The sequence below is a fragment of the Sander lucioperca genome, chromosome 12 (genome assembly GCF_008315115.2).
Source record: "Sander lucioperca isolate FBNREF2018 chromosome 12, SLUC_FBN_1.2, whole genome shotgun sequence".
Classification (NCBI taxonomy): domain Eukaryota; kingdom Metazoa; phylum Chordata; class Actinopteri; order Perciformes; family Percidae; genus Sander; species Sander lucioperca.
Genome location: NC_050184.1, coordinates 4,854,338 through 4,879,785, shown reverse-complemented (window position 1 = coordinate 4,879,785; position 25,448 = coordinate 4,854,338). Strand labels below are relative to the sequence as shown.

At 40.5% G+C, this 25,448-nt stretch overlaps 2 protein-coding genes and 1 pseudogene across 3 annotated transcripts in view; 1 reads left to right on the top strand and 2 right to left on the bottom strand.

Annotated features, from left to right (window-relative positions):
* Positions 1–14,704, top strand: part of jph2 (junctophilin 2) — a 30,703-nt gene extending 15,999 nt beyond the window's left edge. Inside the window, exons 3-7 of one of the 2 annotated variants that reach the window (XM_031312518.2) lie at positions 7,502–7,620; positions 10,223–11,148; positions 12,607–12,707; positions 12,792–13,119; positions 13,193–14,704. In XM_031312518.2, coding sequence (XP_031168378.1) covers positions 7,502–7,620; positions 10,223–11,148; positions 12,607–12,687 — 1,126 coding nt within the window. In that variant the 3' untranslated portion in view covers positions 12,688–12,707; positions 12,792–13,119; positions 13,193–14,704. Of the gene's footprint in view, positions 1–7,501; positions 7,621–10,222; positions 11,149–12,606; positions 12,708–12,791; positions 13,131–13,192 lie in introns of both variants that reach the window. The other variant, XM_031312526.2, reaches the window with a different exon arrangement.
* Positions 14,705–15,202: 498 nt separating this feature from the next.
* Positions 15,203–18,607, bottom strand: LOC116059558 (annotated as a pseudogene).
* A 2,415-nt stretch (positions 18,608–21,022) lies between these two features.
* LOC116059567 (tubulin alpha-1B chain-like) lies at positions 21,023–24,586 on the bottom strand. Its single transcript, XM_031312745.2, has 4 exons — positions 24,397–24,586; positions 23,365–23,587; positions 23,118–23,266; positions 21,023–22,322 (listed from the first exon to the last, which is right to left on the bottom strand). Exons 1-4 carry the CDS (start codon positions 24,397–24,399, stop codon positions 21,345–21,347), a joined length of 1,353 nt encoding a protein of 450 aa, XP_031168605.1. The 5' UTR covers positions 24,400–24,586; the 3' UTR covers positions 21,023–21,344.
* Positions 24,587–25,448: the final 862 nt, after the last annotated feature.

The window sequence follows — 25,448 nt, the reverse complement described above, 5'->3', positions numbered from 1 at the left end:
TCATTTTGCGCCGGAATTGTCCTTTAAAGTACTCAAAGACACTTTATAATAAAACCAGTACATTAAGCACATTAAAAGCAAGTGAAGCAATAAAACCGACACATACAAAACAAGCCTAGCAAGTGAAACAGTAACAGCAGGTGAAATGTAATATTATGTAATGGTGAAGGCCAATCTAAAGAGGTAGGCTTTGATAAGTGATCTGAATGGGTCAGTACAGTCATGGGTGTGTATGGATAGGGAGTTCCAGAGGGAGGGGGCTGCCATGGTGAAAGCTCTGTCATAGTAATAGTTTTATAACTAGCTGATTCCATAGAAATGTTTATTTATTTGAACGTATCTGTATTTCTGGCGGTTTTCTTAGTTGTACTGCCACGAATTGAACTGATGTCATGTTCTAAAAGGCCTGTGTGAACTTTTGTATTCAATAAATAGGAATAGTTTTTTTTTTTTTTTTAAAGGAACACACCGACTTATTGGGACTTGAGCTTATTCACCGTATCCCCCAGAGTTAGATAAGTCCATACATACCCTTCTCATCTCCGTGCGTGTCGTACCTCTGTCTGACGCCCCCACCACTAGCCTCACTTAGCACAGATCCAGGATGTAACCGGCTTCATCTAGCCTACTGCTCCCAATAAGTGACAAAATAACGCCAACATTTTACTATTTACATGTTGTGATTTGTATAGTCATGAAGTGTACAAATAACAAGGTCACATGAGACACAGCCATCTTCTAACCATATAATTACTGGGAACTATATTCTCAGAAGGCGAAGCACTGCTTAATACAGTGGCTGAGTGATATACCAGAGCATATGGCCTTAAAGCTGAAAATAAACAGCTGAGCAATAGCTTTTGTGTTCAGGTGGGATTCATCAGTCAAAACAATCCCCATATTAGCTCTGCCACCCACCCGTGCTATTAGCACTAATGCTAACCAATTTTAGCAACTATAACCACAGTGATGGATATGTTAGTGCACTGCTGGCACTCTACAAATTTAAAGCTACATTGTGTAAGAATTTCTCCCATCTAGCAGTGAAATTGTATATGACAACCAACTGAATATTACTTTCTAGCCCTTCCCATTCTGATCGCGTTTTAACTGTTACGGTGGCAGAACCCGAAATTAGCTCTAAGTAGCTCCATCGTTTACACGCAGCTGTTCTAGCCACTCCAATATTAACTTTAGTCTTTCCCTGGAATTCGTCACGGTGCCACTGAGTGTAAAAGGGCGTTCATTCGAGCGACTCGCCCATATGTATTCTGAATGATTCTAAATGGCAGATTCTACGCTTACGAAAATACTTTGATTAGTTGGTGGAAGTAAGTACACATGAATGAGCACATATTTGTGAAAGAACAAAGGGGTTTTTGCTAAGAATCAATTCAAAAAATTACACAATGTAGGTTTAAGGAAACTCAGCTGATCTTTGATTTCTGGCAGCACTGGTAGGCCTGTGACAATAATTGCACAATTGTTTAATTGTCAATTTCTTTTCATAATTGCGGTTTCTTTGTCTAACAGCAATTAATCGCTCACATTAGCTAAGGTCTTAAGGCGTGTGACTGGTAATTGTTGATTTTGTTTAGCTATGCCAAATTGTAATTATATAAGTGATTATTGGTTGGACTTTATATCTTTATTAAATTGTTAGTGGTTGGCACTTGACCCTACACTCGTTCATAGCAACAAAAATATCAAGGAGGATATACAGTTAGAAAAACTGTTTTATGATGATAAAGAGGCACTGTTTACTTTAAAGGCTGTGTGCGTTATTATATCATCTGGGTCACATGACAGTGATATAACCAAAATATTAATCCTGGAATTTATTCAAAACTTTAATTTGTTTTAAAAAGTAATAAATAAATAAATATTTTTTTAATTTGACTGAAAGAGACAATTATATTGTTAATGGCAATTATTCTGAGACAATTAATTGTACAGCAACATTTGGAATTGTTACAGCTCTAGGCACTGGTCGTTTTCAATCAATGATGCATTTACTGTACTATATTTCGATAACTTGTCTGGTTATTTAGGGGTTGAATCTGCATCTTTGCAATGCAATGCAGGGGTGAGCTCTTACTCCACTCTCAAGGACACGTGACGCACTACTCAAGTCTGAGATTTCTGCACATGTATGGTGCTGAGAGGCATTGATAGCGACAAACACGCACTGTGGGTTGCGAGAGGCGGTAGAGTAGCAGCTTCCATTTAGGAATTATAGAGGCCACTGAGCTCTTGTTTGTGTAGCCTTCCCCAGATCTGTGCCTCGCCCTCAACACAATCCTGCCTCTGAGCGCTGCAGGCAGCTCCTCCCACCCCATGTCTGGGTTTCTGCTCTGATGTCCATTGTCACCTTATAGATCACGTCCAATCAGTTGAATTCAATCAAAGTGTAGAAACGTCTCAGGGATAATCAGGAGAAATAGGAGGCACCTGAGCTGTCATAGCAAAGGATCTGAACATTTATGTCAATGTAACATAAATACATTTTTAATACATTTACAAATGATAAAAAAAATCCTGTTTTCACTTTGTCATTATCGATTTTGAGTGTAGATTGATGATGGAAATGAATTTAATAGAAGGCTGCAACATAACCTAAACATAAAAAGTGAAAGGGTGGGAATACTTTCTGAATGCACTGTATAATGGGTACTTTTATAATGCGTGTACTGTACTGAATACCAGTGATGGATAAAGCACTCCTTAATTTAAAGACAGAGGTATTATCTTCAAAATACTAGGTATCAAAAAGTTAATTCCTCACTATGCAAAATGGCCTCTTTCAGAGTCTTACAAGAATATAGTTGGATTATTGATATTATTGATCAAAGTGGAGCTCATTTTAAGTACGTTGTATACTATTGGGTTGTTGTACATACATCAAATGTTTTGAAAGGACCTGTCAAATAAATGTAGTGGAGTAAAAAGTACAATATTTGCCTCTCAAATGTAATGGAGTATTAATAGAAAGTAACACACTGTAAAATGAAAACACTCAATTGAAATACAAGTATCTAAAACTGTACTTAGAGCTCCATTTTTGTCCAAAATCTATTAAACACATCACTGAGCCACACTGTTGCCCTGGGTGACATGTTGATGATGATGATGATGATGATAATGATGAATCATTTTATTTCGGTTAACATACATGAAAGAAACAATTATTTCCCGTAATTTGCCACTGTAACTAACCATAAAAGGAATAGGCTGAAGCTAAGGCTTGTTTTTGCCTATCCTATAATCCCCATAGAATCACCCAGAAAACCAACAAAACTGAATGAAACTAAATACTTGAGTACAATCCTAGTCATTTTACATTGTAATCAAATTACTTCATGACCCTTAATTATTTTAGATTTTAAAGCTCTTTTTAAACTCAACAGAGACGTACTCATTTTCAACTCATCATTAAGTTCATTCCATAATTTAACCCCCAAAACTTAAACACATCTCAATTTTACATTAGTCCTCACTTTACCAGTTTCAAAGATTCCAGTTCCAGTTATTTCATTACCATGAACACACACACTGTAGTTTATTCTGACTCAATCTCACACACACCGTCCTGCTGCCCCAAGCAGAGATCTTCAACAGGGAGCCTGGGACCCTTAGAGAGAGCAGAGATACTGCAGGGGGGCCTTGTTTAATCATTTTTTTCCCCTAAAAGTTAAGATACTTCTGAAAATATACATAAACACAAGTCCTACATGTTATTAGCAAAGACAAATAAATAATGAATTAAATAATAAGAAAATAGGCCATAAGAAATGCACCTTTTCCTCCTGTTTGAGTAACATTTTGTAAAAAAAAAAAAAAAAAAAATATATATATATATATATATATATATATATATATATATATATATATTAAGAAAGTTATTTAAAAAAAAAAAAAAGGATTTGTTGACAATGAGAAACAAATGTCATCCTCATCCATTAAGAGCAACATTTCAGTCACATGATATATTTTGTCAAATACACATTTTTTTATGCATTTAATACATTAAAATAAATTAATTAAAACTACACATGATACTTCATAAGTAGTAGGCAGCTGGCAAAATTAAATGGTGTGATCCTTTTATGTGTTGTATTTGTGGGGTAGGATTTAGGTTTAAGCTGTACCATTGCCTTGTTCCAAAAAGCTCGTTGCTAAAAGGCAGCTGTTGTTATTTCTTTATTGAATGATTTCAGTGTAATTATAAAGATGTGAGATTTGAGGGTGTGGAGGTTCCTGGAAGAGGATGGAGGTGCTGACTGTGTGTGGACAGGTGGAGCTCATCTATCTCAGACAGGGAGCCTCAGGAGTCTCTAATTGTTCCAGTGGGAAGCACCTTCCCCACTGAGTCTTCAACTGGACCATGCAGAGAGCTATTTTCAGCTCAGTGTAAAGTTACAGTATGTCAAGTATCCACAGAGTAATCACAATCAGTAATTCTCCCAGTTAATGTGCAGCAGTAAGCCTTGAACTCTCTCCGCATGCAAATGCCGAGTTTTTAGCCACGCACGCTAGTGCTCTGTTGGCCGGCCAGTCCAACACTATGGTCCAGACTGAAATATCCCAACAACTATTGCACAAGTGGCCATTCAATTTGGTACAGATATTCACGTCCCCGGTAGATGAAGCCTACTGACTTTGGTGATCCCCTAGTCTCGCATTGCCAGACCTTCTTCCACAGCGCTGCACAGGAAGGCCTGGCTAGTCCACACAGCATTCTGGGATGGGGTGCTCTGGTTTATTGGCATTTCTTTAACCCTCCTGTTGTCCTCGGGTCAAATTTGACCCACTTTCAAAATGTTTCTATTGTAGAAATTTGTTTTTTTTTCAACCAAAATGTCAAGATGAATGGTTCCATACAACGCTCTTCACAAGTAAAATAAATGATCAGTCCAAAAAACAGACAAAAACATTGTGAAAAGTGACAAATAACTTGGGGAAAAAATGACAAAAACGTCAGGAAATGCTTACATGCTTACATGCTTAACATCTGGAAAAGTGACAAAAATGTTTAACCCAGAATAACAAAAAGTTGCATGGTCCACGGAAAGACAACAATCACAATCGTCTTGGGCGGCGCTAAGCGCCGGACACAATAATGCTGCTTCTGCAAAATAGTCTTGTGAAGGAACTTGTTTTGGTGGAACATGTGTACGTTCAAAAGTTGTTTTAGTCGTGCAACAGAAAACTCAGATTGGACAGATAGTCTAGCTAGCTGTCTGGATTTACCCTGCAGAGATCTGAGGAGCAGTTAACCATAGTCCTCATAAATCCACCGGAGTTTAGAATACCAACACAAAGGAAGAGGAAGGTGACGGACATCCGGCCGAAAAATGAGGGACATCCATCAGATCTTCTGGCGCCACCGGAGCAATCCCCTAAATAAATTGCCGACGATATAGACAAGTGATCCCCTGACTTTTCATCTAGTGCCACAGCAGGTCAAACATTTTCAGTTATCCAGTTATGTCTACTTCTACAAAATTGATTGGCACAAAGTTTTTTCCACAAACTATTTGAGGTAGTGGCGTGAATTTTGGGACACCGATTAATGTCCCCCTCAGGATAAACTGTAAGAACTTTGGTGATCCACTGACTTTTCATCTAGCGCCATCAGCTCAAAATTCTAATTTGTCCAGTCACTCATTCCTGACTAAAAACATGCAAAGCTAATATTCCCATACAATCCCATACAGTATATGTACTGTGTACTACAAACATGATACAAGCTATATGGTGTGTTTAGTGCTACTTAACATATGTTAGCATTAGTATTAAGATGCTACTACAACTACTATGGTGAACATGGTAAACATATCTGCTAAACAGGCACAATTCTGCTGAACCAAACCAAAAAGATATACATGACTCCGAAGTGATTGGTGGTTCAAAATAAAATATATATACAAATAGCAATTTTGATAATGCAAAAATTCACTACTTTCATCTTCTCAAATGTCAGGATTGTTGTGTTTCTTTATATGTGCAATTATAAAGTGATTATCTTTAGTTTTGGGATGGTTGGTCAGAGAAAAAGCAATTGTAATCTCTCAGCCATCAGCTTGCTTAAACAGAAACTGTACAATGGAGATTAGTTAATGATGCAGTTGTTAAATTGGCAGAATACAATACTATAAATATTGTGAAATACTATGCATTGCTAAAGCATGGATTTTACTTTCATATTATATGTTCTTCAGTATGTTATATGTCATTATGTCATATCTTTATGTGTGTTTAATGCATGCTTCTCGCATTGCCAGACCTATGTCCACAGCAATGTGGAGGAAGGTCTGGCCCCTCTATGGATAGGAGAAAAAAATGCTCTGGGTTGTTTGCATTTCTTTACACCAATCACAGTCATCTTGGGCGGCGCTCATCTCCGGTTGCAAAGACGGTGGCTCTGTAAAATAGTCTCGGGAAGGAACTTGTTTTGGTGGAACATTTGCACCCCGCAAAAGAAAACACCACAAACAATATTAAATGAAGTTAACTGTTCACACAATACAGTGGTGTGAGCTATGTAAATTAGCTGGATACATGGTTAAAACCTAATTTGCTCTTACCAGTGTACCACTGTATGTATTTTGTCCATAGCAAATCCTCGCCAATCGGTGCCAAAACATCCCAACTAGAGAGCGAATGCCGTAAACATATTCTTTGTAAATCTTCAATCATTCCCTGAAAGAACCAAACAGGCCTGCCTTGTTGGGCAATCCATATTTTCTCCAAAACCTGCCATTTTCAGCATGTAATGGTCGCTTGGTAGCTCGGAGGTTAGAACGTAACACATAGAAACGTAACACATAGAAAGTGGAAGGTAAGGGAATCCTACGGTACTTCGAGCAACGCCGGAACGATCCGGTAAATGAACCGCCGTCGATCCAGACTAAATGCATGCAGACTTTGATCTTGACCTCATGTATGAACCTTGAATGGGAAACCTAATAGATGAAGGCTTAAAACAGTTTAACCAAAAATACTACAGTAAAGTGGATTGTTTACAGTATTCAATGGGTGTGTGGCTGCTGGTCATATGGCTCTTTAGTATTAATAGCTATCGAGAGAGGAGGTGTCATTTTCTGCTGTTGGGCTGGGACAGAAATAAATTATATTTTTATCACCCCAGCAGGACAATGAGTTATGGCTGGCAAGTAACTAAAGACTCCATCATCACACATAATTTCCATGAGACAGAGATAAGTCACTGGAGTGATACATACAGCTCCAGTGAAATGGGCCTTGCCTTGGCAAAGGTCTGCGCTCTCAGAGTTCCTGATGAATGAGAAACAATACACAGTGTTAGATAGCAACACACATGCTATTTTCGATGCATGGAGGGAGTGGCACCATGTTAAAATGACCTCTTTCAGATTATAACTAATGCACTAACAGTAAACAGTAGCATGAAAATAAAACGTCTGGATGATTGTTGTAGTACCAGTGATTTATGAATTGGTTTGCATGTGTTCCCCTGCAGGACAACCCACGCAAAGGCCAAGTCCGATGGGGCTGAGCAGGCTGCCCAGGCCTCCAACAGTGAGTCCAGCATCGCCAGACTGGTGGCCAAAGAGCTCTCCCCTTCCTTCTACCAGCCAGGTCAGTGCCCTTCTAATCTGTCAGGAATACTGCAAAATTCATAATAATGTTAAAAAAAAGCAACAACTTTATGTTTATAGACACAATGGTTGGGAAAGGATAACACAATATGGAATACTTTTCAAAGCACAGACTTAGATGTTTTCAAGCTATTCTCCAAGTTATTTTCACTGGAAATTGGATGTCATGAATTGTTTTTCTTGTAGGACGCTCATATTTTCCCAAATGGCTTGAATGCATCACTAAATGCAGAGTCAATACAAATATAACACACGCACATATATAACACACGCACATATATATATATATATATATGTATGCATTATTCAGCTGGAGCAAAGATGGTATGACATTAAAGGTGCGCTAAGCGATGTCACACGTTTTTTAGGCTACAACATTTTTGTCACATACAGCAAACATCTCCTCACTATCTGCTAGCTGCCTGTCCCCTGAACACACTGTAAAAAGGCCTCTGTAGACAGCCCAGGCTCTACAAACGGCAACAAAAACAATCTGTGCCAATCTGCACCACCAAACATAACAGAGTTCCAGCGTTCCAGCCAATAACCGACAAGAAGGATTTTGGGGTGGGGGTTGGGGGGTTAGTGCGCGGAAGCACGGAATGGAGGGGGAGGAGACAGGATGAGGAGGAGGGAGGGGCGAGCTAGCCCCGTTTTGTTTGACAATACTTCGACCGTCAACAAGAAATAACGTCACCCAACATCGCTTAGAGCACCTTTTATATTACAATTTACTTACTGAAGAAAACAGCAAGAATAACTGATCATAACTGATAGCCATGCACAGTGGTGGGATGTAACTGTACATTTACTCAAGTACTGCACTCAAGTGCAATTTTGAGGTACTTGTACTTTACTTAGTATTTCAATTTTCTGCTTCTTTATACTTCTACTTCACTGCATGGCAAAAGGAAATAATGTCCTCCTCTACATTTACTCGTACTTAATACCTATTTAATACATTACAGATGCAGTTTAAGAATACAAAATATAATCAACAACATACATACATACATTATGATGACATATTATGGATTAAGATAATACTTTATTGACCCCTTGGTGAAATTCACAAGCTAGTAAAGTACAGTAGATATAGTTTTTTTCTTTTTTAATAAGCCCCACCAAGTGACAAACACATTAATGCATCAATAATTATAATACAGCTATGATATATTCTGAAATGGGACCTTCTGATAATTTGTACTTTTACTTTCTGTACTTTAAGTATATTTTGATGCTAATAGTAGCATTTTGAATGCAGGACTTTTATTCAGCAGATCCTTGGCTGAGGCTCACCGCAAGGGTAGTCGTATTTGAATGTCTAAAAAAGGAACATCTTGTTCGGTCGAAGCGATCATATCAGTTTCATTGCGGGTCTGGCTTTTACACGTTCACACAAAAGCACAGCAGCCATTTGGGAGCCTCCTGTTATTTTTCTCTTGCGTTCTCCCTCAGCAGAGAGCGTTAGGGAATCAGAAAGTCATCCAGCTTTGTGAGTGGCTTCACAAATTGTCTCAGACTAAAACTAGAAATAGACGAAGCCTGGCTGAGTCCTGCTGTGCATTCTTTCATGGAAGATCGATCACTAAGGAGACAACAACACAGACATACAGTGTCAGCGTGTGCACCATCTGGTTTATTTGTACTGCGGAAAACAAAAATGTAGCCTCACAATTTAAAGGATAAGTCTGGTGATATTATATCTTGTCTAGAGTCAAAATGCACAATGAATTGATTCACTTACAAGTATTATCTGTGCCATAGCGCTCCATTGTTGTCCAAAATAGTCCCCAATAAATATTTATTCTTGTTTGTGTAATGTTTGATAAAATCGTCAGTTCCCTGTTCTCTTGGGCAATTATTTAGCCTTTTTTTCAAATCAAAGTCTATGTTTGTGACCTGTTTTTAAAGATTTGCGTCTCCAGTAGAAACACATTGGCAGACTATGATGCATTGTTGCTTTTGGTCTATTCATGGGATTTGTTGACAATAGCTCAAATGTATCACCAGCCTTTCATATTTCACTTTTACTTTGACATAAAAAATTGTATTCTTAATGTTATATTTATATTCTTATAATATTATATAGTGAAGTGTTTTTCTTTGGTATTTCTTACACTTCTTTCACTCTGAAGTGTGAGCAAAAAAACAAAAATGTGCATTAAAGTTGGTCATTATAACGGGTAGCCACCTTTAACTCTCAACAGACTCAGTAGCTGCTTCCTGTGGTCACAGGAACTCCGCCTGTAGCTTTTTTTGATATTTTAGTCAAAGGAAATTTGACTGGGTTGAGGATAGCAGGGAATTATTAAGAAGTCAGTTTCTGAATAGATGTCCAGTAGTTATCTTCTATTCTAGTCAACTAATTAGTCTTGTAGGAGGAGAGAGAAAGGAGTGCTCCACAATAACAGTTAACTAGGAAATAACAGAAATATATTTTTTATATCAAATGTCACTTTGAACTTAACAAACAATGCTAATTTGACTGACTCATATTTATCAAATGTCGATAAATCACATAGCCTACTCCCCAGTTTTATGAATGACCCTAATATACTGGTTGAACTGATCTCACCCAGGTCCTGAGTATCTGAAGAAGAGAGTGTTACTGGAGGTCGGGGAGGGAAGTGAGAACATAGAGCCTGTCATGCATGAGCCGCTGCTAGCCGAGGAGGAGCCCCTGCCCACGCCGCCCGAGAGCCCACTCATGAATGAACTGGACAGCCTCATGCCCGGCTCGTCCCCAGCCCGCACCCCCTCCCCCAGCCCAGGCATCATCAGCAAGGAAGAGCCCAAACTCCTCAGTCCAGGAAGCTGGAACGAAGACAAAAGCATTAAAGGTGGTGGCAGTAAGGGTAGCAGTAAATCCAACAGCAGGCCCAACAGTCGCCCCACTACCCCGTCAACCCCCGCTCCTGCTCCTGCCACGGCTGCACCTGAAGGCGCAGGGGCTCCCGGCAGTCGTGGCCCCTCTCGCACCCCCAGCCGTCAGAGCATCAAGATAGAGCAGGGCTCGGACCTGGAGATCAAGCCCCTGCAGAAGTTTGACTCAGAGGTGAAAGCTCCGGATGTCACGCCTGCACCCGCTGCCCCTGTAATGAATAGCCTCATCTCACCAGATGAAGAAGAAGAAGAAGCCCCGCGCCCCATCTCCAAAGTGTCTTCCAAAGCGGTCACCCCGGAGCCTAAAATCAACGAGGTCAAAACTGAAAGAGCTCCATCAGTCCGCGAACGAGCGCCATCCGTCTCCGAGAGCAAAGTGGAGTCCAGGGAGGTGAGCAGGCCGTCCAGCAAAGCAGAGACAAAGCCGTTGCCAAAGCGGCAACCCAGCCCAGCTCCATCCCCCAAACCAAGTCTTGAACCTAAAACAGTACCAAAGCAAGTGGAAGACAAAGCCATTGTTGCCAAACCAGTCCCAAAGGTGGAGCCCAAAGCAGAAGCCAGACTGAAGGCCATGGTGTCGAGCCCTAGTCCTCAGGTGACTGCCGAGTCTTTGGAGCTGGAGGTAAGATAGTAAATATACACATCGACTCACATTTGATTATTTCTGGCATGTAAGCAGCTATAGTGTTGTCGGCAATGTCAGTCTGTCAGCCGGTCCACCACTTTGGTCCTGAATATCCCAACAACCATTCCACACATTCACATGAAGTTTTCTAAAAACATTCATGAGCCTACTGACTTTTCCTCTAGCACCACCGGCAGGTTCACATTGATAGTTTTCAGTAAAATGTGTCGACAACTGTTGGATTGATTGGCATGAAATTTACAGACATTAATGTTCCTTTCAGGAGCAAATGGGGTCATCCCTATGTTCCCCAGTTCTATATTCCCTCAATATAACATATAAGATACACTTTACATCTGTCTTCCTAGTTATTTAAAAGATTTACAAATATTTATATGCAGTATGTCTCTTGGTATAAACTAACATTGTCAGAGATTGGTAAGGGTTATCGTCGCAGTTCATTGCAAAATCATAAAAGGAGATGGACATTTCAAATGCAGCTTGAATGGTAAAAGTCCATTCAGCCACTGTGAAGATATCAAGAAGTATAACTGTATAAGCTGTAGCTGGGTGACTTAAACACTTAAACATAAAAACCCACTGGTCTGGGTCTTAATGTGTCTTATTAAGAGGATATTGAGCCGGAGAACATAGATATGCTCCCTGATTAAATACCTGCTAAACTAATTGCATTCCTGTACACACAACTGTACTGTGTTCAGTAATGATTAGCAAACGTAAGCACGCTAACAAGCTAAAGAAAGATGGCACATTATATCTGTTAAACATCAGCATGTTAGCATGCTGACATTAGCATTTAGCTCAAAGCACAGCTGTGCCAAAGTACAACCTCACAGAGCCGCTAGCATGGCTGTAGATTTTCTGTAACTTTTAGCCTTGTTTAGCTAAAAAATAAAGCTTGACGTTATCAGAGTAGAGTATCGTCTAAAGCCATGAATGTCCAAGTCATCTTGTCTCTAAAGAGAGCACTTCATTATGACTTCTATATCCATCTCTTTACATGACATGCACTACATGTTGTCTCTCAATCCCAGTTTTATTCTTACAGGGCTCTTGTTATCACAGTGTTGTCCAAAATGGTCTCCAGAGAATGTATTTGAGGGATAAAGCCAACCATTTAAAACGACTATACCAGCAGAAATAGACTGTCCAATCTGAGTTTTCTGTTACACGACTAAAACAACTTTTGAACGTACACGTTTCACCAAAACGAGTTCCTTCCTGAGGCTATTTTACAGCGGTTCCGTGCGGAGCTTAGCGCCGCCCACGATGACTGTGATTGGTTTAAAGAAATGCCATTAAACCAGAGCACCTTTCTCTCCCATCCCGGAATGCTGTGTGGACTAGCGAGACCTTCTTCCGCAGCGCTGTGGAAGAAGGTCTGGCAAAGCGAGACTACTGCCCTCATATCTCATATGTTCCTTTCTTTCAAAGGGCCCAAACACCATAATGATCTGCATGGTCATCCTGCTGAACATCGGGCTGGCCATTCTCTTCGTACACATTTTGTCATGAGACATTGTCCACCACCTCAGGTAATAAATAAACATTTCAAAACTTGCTGGGGAAAAACTGAAAGGAGTCCATAATAAGACAAATAGTTTTTTTGTTCCTTGCAGGTCACCGGCGGTGTTGGAGAGAGACGGCCTGCCTCCTCCTCCTTAGTTAGGACCAGAGATCAAAGATGACCGCCGAGGAGTCAAAGACGCCTCATACAGACCGCCGCAGCTCCTCTACAAGTTTTGGCTGGTGTGACTGTGTGAGGCTCTGTGAAGCTCCTCTCTTTCCAGAGGTTTGAAAAACTGAAGGGCACGAAACCTGATTCAGTACATCTGAATATGATGCCGTTTGTATGTTAAAGTCGGGGCTGGATGGTAGAGTATGTTCTCAGTGCTAACACTGGAGACGCAGCGCTCAAGAAGTCTCAATTCATCTTCGTCACAGTGTGTCACAAGTATGTCAAGATTTTTGCAAAAAAAAAAAAAACGGCTTTTAACTCAATCCTTAATTGGCACACTAGCTGATTAGACAATCTCAGTAGGCAATTACACTTCGTCACAAGATGTTTGTATAATGAAGGAATGTTGATAACATATGCAGACTGAATATTCTCTCTACTATGCCTTCAACTTGATTGATGAGACACAAATTTAACTGCAGCGGACGCGTAAGAGGTTTAGGAGTTATGACTGTTACTATCATTATTTTAATAATCTCCATTAATGTGTGGTTAAAAACCTGAAGGTTCATTAATTTGGAGTCTGAAATAAAGTAAATACAGTTGAAATGCTGCAAACTGTAAGCCAACGCTACGTAAATAGCCAGTTTATTGTTTTCATCTTGTTGCTCTTCAGTCTCCAAAGAATCTAGAGTTACATTTTTGGCTAATAGCATTTGAGACTGTGGTGTACTACACTGTGAAACTTTCTATTTTCACTGGGATTTATTATGCATTTATTATCATTCTGCTGCTTTGGTTTTTGGAGCTGCAAAACCAAATAGAGAAGGAAAATAGGAAGCTTATGAGTGTCACTGTACTGTATGTTCCTGTGGTGGTCCTCATACGGATGCAGTTTAGCACCCAGGTGGTTTTAAACAAGAGGTGTGTATGTTTTGCAATAGAATGAGCAGGCAGAAAAACGAAAGCTTATTTAAAACGATCACTGTATGTTGTAGTAAGGTTTCTAAATTGACATATTTGTATTAATGCAAACGTAGCAGCAGGAGGTGGGCTTGGTGTTTGCCTGTGAGCTACTCATGTATGTTTCAGTGTAGAAAACTGTCCACTCTTGTTGCACACCGCATGATTATTCAGGGCCTGTTCTGCTTTAGAGCCAAATACGACTTCAATTTTTGTACGCATGAGGGCACTTTGTGTGTATGCGTCTGTATTTTTGTACCGTTCTGAAGTGCACATCTTTTCAGCATTCACCATATTCTGTTGTAGGATTTTTGTCAGAGGCAAATATGCATCCCTAAAATTTCTTTTTTTCCCAAAAGGAGTCAGATTACCTCATTATTTTGTGACATAGGGAAACAAATATGGAATGGTTCTTAACTCCATGTCTTATTTTGAGAATAGCACTCTCCAGATGTGCAGTTTAATATTTCTCCCATGTTCTATTTAGCTATTTAATATGTGGCTTTTAAAAAAGGACAAAGGTTTTTAGCTGAAAAGGTTTTGCCTTTGCAAATGAACACGTCACTGGTTGTGCATTATTTTCATGCAAAGAAAAAAAAAAAAAATCTTCAAAAAGTTTTAATAAATCTCTTATTTGGCATACATTTGACCCCAATAAGTTTATCCAAATGCATTAACAGAGACATTTGTCAGATGAACTCAATGTAAGTGCAATAAAACTATTCATATAAGTCAGTGTAATGTAGAAGCCATTTTGTTTTGACTGTTTGAGCATTTAATGAAATTAAATAATGCTGAATTTTAACAAAAGGGAAGAAATGCATTCGTTTGTAGCCAAACCTATTCAAAACCACAAAGCTGAAAATAAAACTTACAACACTTGCGATTGTGTATTTTTGCCAAAATTTGTTGCTTCTCCCAATATTCGCTCTATAACGTTTCTATGTTTAGTCAATGATTTTCATACAGTATCATTCATTATCCAGTCTGGCAACAGCAGAACTAAACGCCACCTGTCTGCCAGCACAAGATCCCCCCCCGGGCCACAGTGAATACCACACCCCATTTGAAACCAGAACAGGGTTAGGCTTTAGTTCTTCTCACGTAAAGAGAAAAATCACACTTGAGATCTGCAAATAGTATACTGAAAACATCTGGTGCAGTCAAAGTAATTTAGTTAGTTATCTACCTGCAACAATTTCAAATTTAGAGTAGTTTGCCATTGCCAGTTCTGTTGAAGAACGTCTGTTGAACACCACTGCCCCCAAGTGCTTAAAGTGAAAAACACATTTTAAAAATCTCTGACCATCAGATGAATATATAACCCATTTTATACAGATTTGTCACGTTAACTTAACAGTGAGTGTATTAAAGAGAACAAACAATAACTTTGGTCGGTAAAACTTTATTTTTTTCACATTGATAAAAAGGCACCGATCAGAGATCACTAAAGGGGAATGTATGCCTATTTAATACTCCTCTCCTTCATCATCCTCATCTCCCACACTATCAGCTCCAACCTCCTCATAATCCTTCTCCAGAGCTGCCATGTCCTCTCTGGCCTCAGAGAACTCTCCCTCCTCCATACCCTCACCCACATACCAGTGAACAAAGGCACGCTTAGCGTACATCAGATCAAACTTGTGGTCAAGCCGAGCCCAGGCCTCTGCAATAGCAGTGGTGTTGCTCAGCATGCACACAGCCCTCTGGACCTTGGCCAGGTCTCCACCAGGAACTACAGTGGGCGGCTGGTAGTTGATGCCCACCTTGAAACCAGTGGGGCACCAGTCCACAAACTGGATGGAGCGCTTGGTTTTGATGCTGGCAATGGCAGCATTTACATCTTTGGGCACCACATCACCACGATACAAAAGGCAGCAGGCCATGTATTTGCCGTGGCGAGGGTCACATTTTACCAACTGGTTGGCTGGTTCAAAGCAGGCGTTGGTGATTTGAGACACTGTTATCTGCTCATGGTAAGCCTTCTCAGCAGACACAACAGGGGCGTAGGTGGCCAGAGGGAAGTGGATACGGGGATATGGCACCAAGTTGGTCTGGAACTCTGTCAGATCAACATTGAGGGCACCCGTCGAAACGAAGGGAGGCAGTGATGGAGGACACTATCTGACTGATCAACCTGTTGAGGTTGGTGTAAGAAGGACGCTCGATATCGAGGTTCCTACGGCAGATATCGTAGATGGCCTCGTTGTCCACCATGAAGGCACAGTCAGAGTGCTCCAGGGTGGTGTGGGTGCACAGGATGGAGTTGTAGGGCTCCACCACAGCGGTGGACACCTGGGGAGCTGGGTAGACGGAAAACTCCAGCTTGGACTTCTTGCCGTAGTCGACAGACAGACGCTCCATCAGCAGGGAGGTGAAACCAGAGCCGGTGCCACCTCCGAAGCTGTGGAAAACCAGGAAGCCCTGAAGGCCGGTGCACTGGTCCGACTGAGGACAGAGAGAGAGAGAGCGAGAGAGTTAATAGATTACCTACATTGCACATATTTTTTATACTGTGAACTGAGGCCATCCTCTCATTTCAAAACACTGTACAGCTCTTCATTTTAAAAACATTTAATATACATTTTATTGTAAAAGTTTATATTACGATTCTTGACTTCTCCAGTACTTCTTTCTCGTTTGTTGTCTTGGATGTTTGTTATGAACCAAAATACCAAGGCAAATTCCTTGTATGTGGAAACTACTACTTTGCAATAAACCTGATCCATTTAATGTCATATTCTAGAGCAAAATGTAAAACTAACTTCTACTCTGAATATACCCACCAGTTTGCGGATCCTGTCCAGCACCACATCAATGATCTCTTTGCCGATGGTGTAGTGTCCACGGGCGTAGTTGTTGGCAGCATCCTCCTTGCCGGTGATCAGCTGCTCAGGGTGGAACAGCTGGCGGTAGGTCCCAGTGCGCACCTCATCTGAAGAGACAAAAAACAGATGGTGAATCAGTTGTGTGGCCTACAATTTACACTTCCATTTGCCTAAAGAAATGTTCAACCAGGTGATGACACTTACCGATGACAGTGGGCTCCAGGTCGACAAAAACAGCTCTGGGGACGTGTTTTCCAGCTCCAGTCTCGCTGAAGAAGGTGTTGAAGGAATCATCTCCTCCTCCGCGAGTCTTGCCACTGGGCATCTGTCCATCTGGCTGGATCCCATGTTCCAGGCAGTAAAGCTCCCAGCAGGCATTGCCAATCTGGACACCAGCCTGACCAACGTGCACTGAGATACACTCACGCTGCGGAAAGAAAAGTAGTGTTGGGGGATCTCTTTTTAAATGGACTAGAGTGCACTAGAGCTAATGCAAGATTTAAATAAGTAAAAGGCTCTTTTGTAAAGAACCAGATAAACATCATGACTAAAGTCACCTGATGCAGCCATTTAACCTCTACCCTCTTAAAGCCAGAAACCAGAGTAGGCTCAAACTTGTGACGTCATCAAGTATAAAGTCTGGAGCTGCTCAATAGAGAGTAAAGGCTCTACTGATTTTATTCTATTGTAGTGTAGTGTTCTCAGTTGTGACTCTGAATATGTACCCATAAACTCAGAACCATACAAATAAAAATAAAATTGTCTATGCTCAAATCATTCCCCTGAGTATGTTGACATGCACACTAATAGTCCACTATATGACAATATTCTTATATCGTAATATATCTTTGATACGGGTCATGTAATCAGCATATTCCGTTTTAATATTAAATTTTCATTAGCCATGTAAACAACTTAGTCGGAGTACTGTGTTTTTTCGGAATAAGGGCAAGACCCCGAATACTGTATGCATGTAAACGTAGGTAATCTATAACATCTTCCCTAATTCATTGTCCATGGAGCAGTTCCAGACTTATAACGTTACTTGATAACATACATTTGAATTTTAGCGCTCTAGTTTTTGATTAGATTTGAGAGAGTAGTAAGGGTACTACTAATATTTGTTGACCGTCTTGGACATTGGAATATAATGTATGCATTTAAAAAAAAAAGGGAGAAAAAAAAAAAAGGGCGTAGTTCCCCTTTAACAAAAGGAGAAAAAAAAAAGATTTAACATTTTCCCATCGGAGTTTTGTGATGGAACAAACCAAACACAGCTGTAGTTCCAGATGTTAATACAAAAGTAGTAACGTTAAGCCTTTACAACATGAAAGATTCTTATAAAAAGCCCCATTAGGCTTTTAGTGAATTGGTTTTGTTTGAAACGGCTGCGGTTGCATTTTCATACAGGCCAGGCCTCTCCAAACAGGCGGTAAAAGAGAGGAATGTTTCAGGATGAAAAGCCCATTGACCTAACACTAAACTGGGTCAATGTGAAAACAGGAGAGCCAACACCGGAAACTGGCAGCTACGACTGAACTTGTGGGCTGTGGCCTGTCGAGTTACACTTAATTTACCAACATTACACTTAAAACGACCTATTGACGACGACGATTGGTAACCGTCCTACACCTTAATCCTTTTGTTTACATGTAGACAGTTGATGTTTCTTAGTTAAAATAAGTAAGTTAAACTATGCTGCCGCGTGGTGACGCACATTCATATCGTTGAATTTAGATAAATAAACGAAACACGTGATACGTTAAGAAACACTATGTCCATACTCACCATGATTATTGAAGCTGTTAGTTCTGTAGGAATAAAGATTAAGCAGAGGAAAACGGCAAAGTTAGCTCTCACACACAGGCCTTTATGTGTCCAGTGTAAGAAGTAACTGACGTTTGTTCCTAGGCGGGGTTATTTATACTCTCTTACCCGGCGGAAAAGTGCTGCTGAATCCTATTGGTCGGAAGTCACGTGAGTCCGCTTCCTATTGGTTAAAAGGAAAAAGTCAAATGCGCCACGAGCTCTGCGGGAAAATGGGGGAAATCATCGTTGAGATCTGCGTAGGCATGTGTGCGTAGCTGCTAGCCAGTCATTGGTGCTAGCTAGCAAAGATGCTCTGTGTAAACTGCGGACTAGGCTAGGGTTCATTCATTCACTAGCTAGCTAGATCAGTCGGCCCGGCGCTGGGAGTGTACCTTAAATGGTCCATTTGTGTGACGTTCTGTTGTGTTTTTCAATCCCCCGAATGTAGCACAAGTAGACTTTATATTTCACAATTGTTTTCCGTCAGATTATTTACAGACATATCCGACCGCACCTAAAAGGCGGCATCATTTTACGGAGAAAGAGAGGAGGATCCATTTTATATCTATCAGAGGGAGGGACTGTGCTGGTGCTTGTTGCAGGAAACAGTTAGTTGTTTCACAAACACTTGGGCAGTTAAGTGCTTGTGTTTCGTTTTTTTACCCTAACCGATTTTTAATTTTTTTTTCTTGAGACAGGAATGTTTACGGTACGCCTGTACGGGCCTCTGACACCACCTCATGATTGGCCACCGCAGCGTGACGTCGGGTTGCGACCTCCAATATTACTCCAAAGGTTGATTTTTATCAACTTTTCGCCGCAGGGCCTGCCCTTCATCCATTAAAGTGCTGTATTCATGGATGTATTAAGAGAACGAATGTATTGCATATGTTGTACCACTTCCTGTGTCGAAATGGTTCATGAGTTATGAAAGGTGCGTGGCTAAATAACGGCCAACATAATCATCAACATTTTAATTGGATGAAAAATATTGCTATGGGATAGCCAATCTTTATAGGCTATTTGATATCCAAGACATTTCTTTGGGTTTACTTTCCATCACATCCTCTCTCTCAGATGTACAGTATGAAGCCACCAGAGGTCCCCATTTATTAAGAAAAAAAAAAAGGCTGGAGCAAAAGCAGGAATTTAAGGATTTATAATAAATGGAAGAACCTGCTATTCCTCTGTTTTAGGGTTCTTAACATTAAAATAATCCTTCATTCCCTGTAAATCTGAGCATATTGGTAAATGTTGAATTTATTCACCCTCGAATCCTGACTGTTTTTTTTTTACCATGTAGGCTACCTCAGCAGTGTACTTCACTGTATCTGTACCAGTGTGTCTATAGATTGCATATGTAATCAGCGAATCAATAGGCTATAGATATTGATTCGCTGATTACATATGCAATCCTCATCTATATACAATTACAATAAACCGCCTTTCTATACAAGTTATACAGCTAGACTTGCACCATATTCGGCACATTACCAGGTACCATTATTCTTTCATTCATTTAGTTCAGTTTATAGTTATACATTGTGCATTTGTGACTTGCTGTTAATACCCGTGGAGATTTAAAAAGTACTTTATCCAATCTATTTCCATCAGGCATCATGTGAGCAAAGCCAAAGCAAAAAAACTTTGAAAAAAGATCAAACCTCTAACATATTATTTGACATTGTTCGCTACTTTTACATGGGTTGCCTGTAATAACCAAGGGCTAACAGTGGGTGAAAATTATCTTGTGATTCTCAAAGTATGTATGGATATTATTCCGACTTATATGAAATTATGCGGGTTAGGGTTACTAACTGACTAGATGGGAAGAGGTTTGATCTTGGGATGTGTCAAAAGTTATTTTTTTGCTTTGGCTCTGCTCACATGATGTCTGATGACAATGGTTGAAAAAAGTACTTTTTAAAATCTCCATGGGTAATTATAGCATCCAAGTCACAAATACACCTCTAAACTGAACTAAATGTAAAAAAAAAAAATGGTATGTGTCGTGAACGGTGCAACTCTATATACTTTACTCCGCCTACTTGACCATCTGGTGACGTGGTGCAGTCAGAACTTTTTTTCATTGAATACAAATCCTAAAACTCTTGTTTTTGTCCCATCAGTATGCAACAAATGGAGTAGGAAGTAAAAAATAATAATAATTGTATTACTGCTTTCTCAATTAATGAGATTAAATTCTCCCCCATATGGTGGCTTGATACTGTACACCAGGAAGATGATATAATGGAAAGTAAAACCATCAGATACCAAAGTAATTTCTTGGATATTAAATGCAATATACTATTAAGATTGGCTGTCTAAATTTGTGATAGCCAATCCTAATTATAACATTGCTTTGTGATTCACAATGCAATGTTTTTTTGACTTCCAGTTAAAAGACTCTTAAGAAAAGCTAATGTGAATTAAAATATAAGATATAGCTGGTAAAGGAAGGAAAATAGCAGAGAAGGATACTGCCAAGTGAAGAAGGAAACTCCAATAGGTCACATGACAAGTCCTCACAGATGTGTGAGGTAAGGTGCAGTATGAAAAACAGTACAAGAAGGCCTGTAATTTTTCCAGATTTATTTACAGTTTATAAACCATTTAAATAACTTTTTACAACTACAGTAAGCATGACCATGACCATGTTGAAGTGTTCTTGGGCAAGACAGTGAACCCTGAATTGCTCCCGATGCTACCCCATCATGTGAATGTGTTTGGAAGTCGCTTTGGATAAAAGCGTCAGTTACATGAAATGTAATGTGCGTTTGTAATATTTAGAACTTAAACACAAGTTTACACATCGAAAACAAATGCACTATATTGTGTCCTGTATATTGTTCAGGACTTACACTTTTGAGTTAGATTAATTTATGTAGTATGCTCTACTCCTCTCCTTCATCCTCTCCCTCCCCCTCAATAGAGTCGACTCCAACCTCCTCATAATCCTTCTCCAGAGCTGCCATGTCCTCTCTGGCCTCAGAGAACTCTCCCTCCTCCATACCCTCACCCACATACCAGTGAACAAAGGCACGCTTAGCGTACATCAGATCAAACTTGTGGTCAAGCCGAGCCCAGGCCTCTGCAATAGCAGTGGTGTTGCTCAGCATGCACACAGCCCTCTGGACTTTAGCCAGGTCTCCACCAGGAACTACAGTGGGCGGCTGGTAGTTGATGCCCACCTTGAAACCAGTGGGGCACCAGTCCACAAACTGGATGGAGCGCTTGGTTTTAATGGTGGCAATGGCAGCATTTACATCTTTGGGCACCACATCGCCACGATACAAAAGGCAGCAGGCCATGTATTTGCCGTGGCGAGGGTCACATTTTACCAACTGATTGGCTGGTTCAAAGCAGGCATTGGTGATTTCTGCCACCGTTAATTGCTCATGGTAAGCTTTTGCAGCAGAGATGACAGGGGCATAGGTGGCCAGAGGGAAGTGGATACGGGGATATGGCACCAAGTTGGTCTGGAACTCTGTCAGATCAACATTGAGGGCCCCGTCGAAACGAAGGGAAGCAGTGATGGAGGACACTATCTGACTGATCAACCTGTTGAGGTTTGTGTAAGAAGGACGCTCGATATCGAGGTTCCTACGGCAGATATCGTAGATGGCCTCGTTGTCCACCATGAAGGCACAGTCAGAGTGCTCCAGGGTGGTGTGGGTGGTCAGGATGGAGTTGTAGGGCTCCACCACAGCGGTGGACACCTGGGGAGCTGGGTAGATGGAGAACTCCAGCTTGGACTTCTTGCCGTAGTCGACAGACAGACGCTCCATCAGCAGGGAGGTGAAACCAGAGCCGGTGCCACCTCCGAAGCTGTGGAAAACCAGGAAGCCCTGAAGGCCGGTGCACTGGTCCGACTGAGGACAGAGAGAGAGAGACAGTGAGATACAGTTATGCCATTTAATTTAACCCATGTGTAGTCACATTCTGTATACTCCCCTTGTCTTCCGAGTCAAAAATTACCCGCCTTCACTTAACCCCTAAAATGCAGCAGCATAATTGTGTTTTGAATGCCAAAACTTTTTTGGATGACCTGTAATTGATCACAAGGTGAATATCTGAGTTTTCCCTCTTCACAGCGCAGAAAGACTGCATTTATTCAGTGGAGACACCACTTGTTTTTATTACAACACAGCTGTCTTACTCATTTTCTTTACTAAAGTGGTGATTTATTTTGATATTATTATTATTTTTTAAGTTACTCTATATGCATGTGGTAAACAATAGTTTTTATCAAGAGATAGGCCCAGTACTTTTGTATCTTTGCATCTCAAAGACCAGCCTCACCTCAGGACCTGTAAAAACCTGATAAGATTAGCAGCCCTATGTAGGCACGCAGGTAAATCTCATCCTCCATCCACACACATACACTCAATTGCTGTGTGTGTGTGTGTGTGTGTGTGTGTGTGTGTGTGTGTGTGTGTGTGTGTGTGTGTGTGTGTGTGTGTGTGTGTGTGTGTGTGTGTGTGTGTGTGTATGTGTGTGTGGATTTTGTAGTGTAGTCTGTGACTGTAAATTGAATGTTGGGCTCATTAGGAAAAGGTATCAAAGTTGAAAAAAATCATTTAGGGAGTTTTGTGTCATTTTTGACCCGAAGACAACACAAGGGTTAAAATTAAGGAATGGATCCGTCCTGATATCAAGTTACCCACCAGTTTGCGGATCCTGTCCAGCACCAGGTCGATGATCTCTTTGCCGATGGTGTAGTGTCCACGGGCGTAGTTGTTGGCAGCATCCTCCTTGCCGGTGATCAGCTGCTCAGGGTGGAACAGCTGGCGGTAGGTCCCAGTGCGCACCTCATCTGAAGAGACAAAAACAGATGTTGAATCAGTTGTGTGGCCTACAATTTACACTTTCATTTGCCTAAAGAAATGTTCAGCCAGAGGTGATGACACTTACCGATGACAGTGGGCTCCAGGTCGACAAAAACAGCTCTGGGGACGTGTTTTCCAGCTCCAGTCTCACTGAAGAAGGTGTTGAAGGAATCGTCTCCTCCTCCGATGGTCTTGTCACTGGGCATCTGTCCGTCCGGCTGGATCCCATGTTCCAGGCAGTAAAGCTCCCAGCATGCATTGCCAATCTGGACACCAGCCTGACCGACGTGGATGGAGATACACTCACGCTGGGATGCAGAGACAGAAGATTTGGATTACAGATTTGATTAAATCTCAAGCCTTGTACTTCTGAAGAGCTGAAGAGCTAAAGATTTTGCCAGATGCAAAGATGCCTTTAAATGAACTGCAAAATGACAGTGCATCACAGGGCGTTTATTCATTCTCCCCATCCTGCATGAAAAGCCCTTACTATTGATATTTTCGATGATAGTATGTCTGTCTGAGGTTCAGTCTATCATTTAGGAAAACATTTTCTGCTTCTCTCTGCTGCCACAGAAGACTATTGCATGCAGAATTACTGTGAGAAAGAGGATAATCTAGGTCAGACATGTTGCATGCGCTGTCTCTTTAAAAAGCCACATTCACATCCACCACAGGGAATATAAATCAACTATTAATTTCCATATTTCTTTACAGTAAATAGTAAACAGAGATATGTTATACTCTAGATATCATATCTGAATGATGAATAATTTAACATAAAATCATCTTTTGAACAAGGTGCGCACAAAAAATACATTAGTAACAACATTAGTGTGAAACTAGTCAAGCTGATTTAAAAGAGTTATGCAGTGAGAAGACAAGGCTTGCAGTGCAGGAATACATTAGGCTATATTTCGATTAAACAATAAATGAATTGTCTAACAGAAGCCATAATACATATGACAATTAAACAATATCCAGCCATGATGCACTACAGTAAAGAGAACAGAGGGTGACGTCAGAGAAACATATGAGCTATACATCATTTACTTCCCTTCTCTTATACTCTCAAACAATAACCCTGGAAATAAAATATATATAAAATGGTACTTACCATGATGGCTCGTCAGTATTATGCAATGTAATGAGACAAGCCGGAGGAGTGTTCGTGTCTGACGGGGTGCGGTGTCTGAGGCTGCTCTAATGATGCACCACATTCACATACTCTGCCTCGTGAGGAGAACAGGTGAAGTGCACAAAAAATTAAAACTCCTCCTCATTCTGCCGCAGTAACTGTTTCACACCCAGAACCAGAACAACAAGATAGGCCTACTGTAACTGAGACAGGAGGACTGTAGATTTGTTGATGATTTGGTTGATGGGTATTGTATGGTGTTAAAACACACAAATGTTTGGCTGTGTCTGTGTCTTTATTTGTAACTTGTATAGCATCATTTGAACATCAATGAAGCATTTTTCAATGGAAATACATTTTTGAATCTCATCCACTTTGTGTGAATTTTTTAGTTTTATCGCGCTGTGTCACACAAAATTTGTAACCTGCAAAGAGGACCAAGTGCTCTCCAGGAGGTGATTTTTTTTCTTCTTCTTCCTAGGATAGAGACATAGCGCATTTAAGTCCCGCGTTTTTGAAATCAGACACCAAAAACGGCAATAAGTTATTCGTTATTGATTCGAAAAGAAAATAGAAAAGAACATGCTATTTAAATAATGTTTACGTTAGCTGCTGGTACAGCTTGAGCGGGACTAGCTAACGTAAAAGTCAGCCCTGTAACTTTAGCTATTGAAGCAATATTAACGTTATCTAGCAGAACGTGCTTGGTATCAATGGATTCCTTAAATATTCTTGTTTCATATGATACCACATGTCTTCAATAGCTTTAGGCCTTTAACTGAGCCTGCTAAAAGACACTAATGTCGGCAGAGATTGCCGACGGGTTTGAGCAGCGCTAAATAACATTTCAGCCGGCCAAATCCATACAAAGACTAGGCAACCCCCATTTTCCTTAATATGCCCCACTAAGTTAATGTTGCTTCAATAGCTAATGTTACAGGGCTGACTTTTACGTTAGCTAGGCCCACTATTCAAGCTAACAATCAACAACATTAACATTAATGTTAGTAGCCTACGCTCCAAAAAGTAGC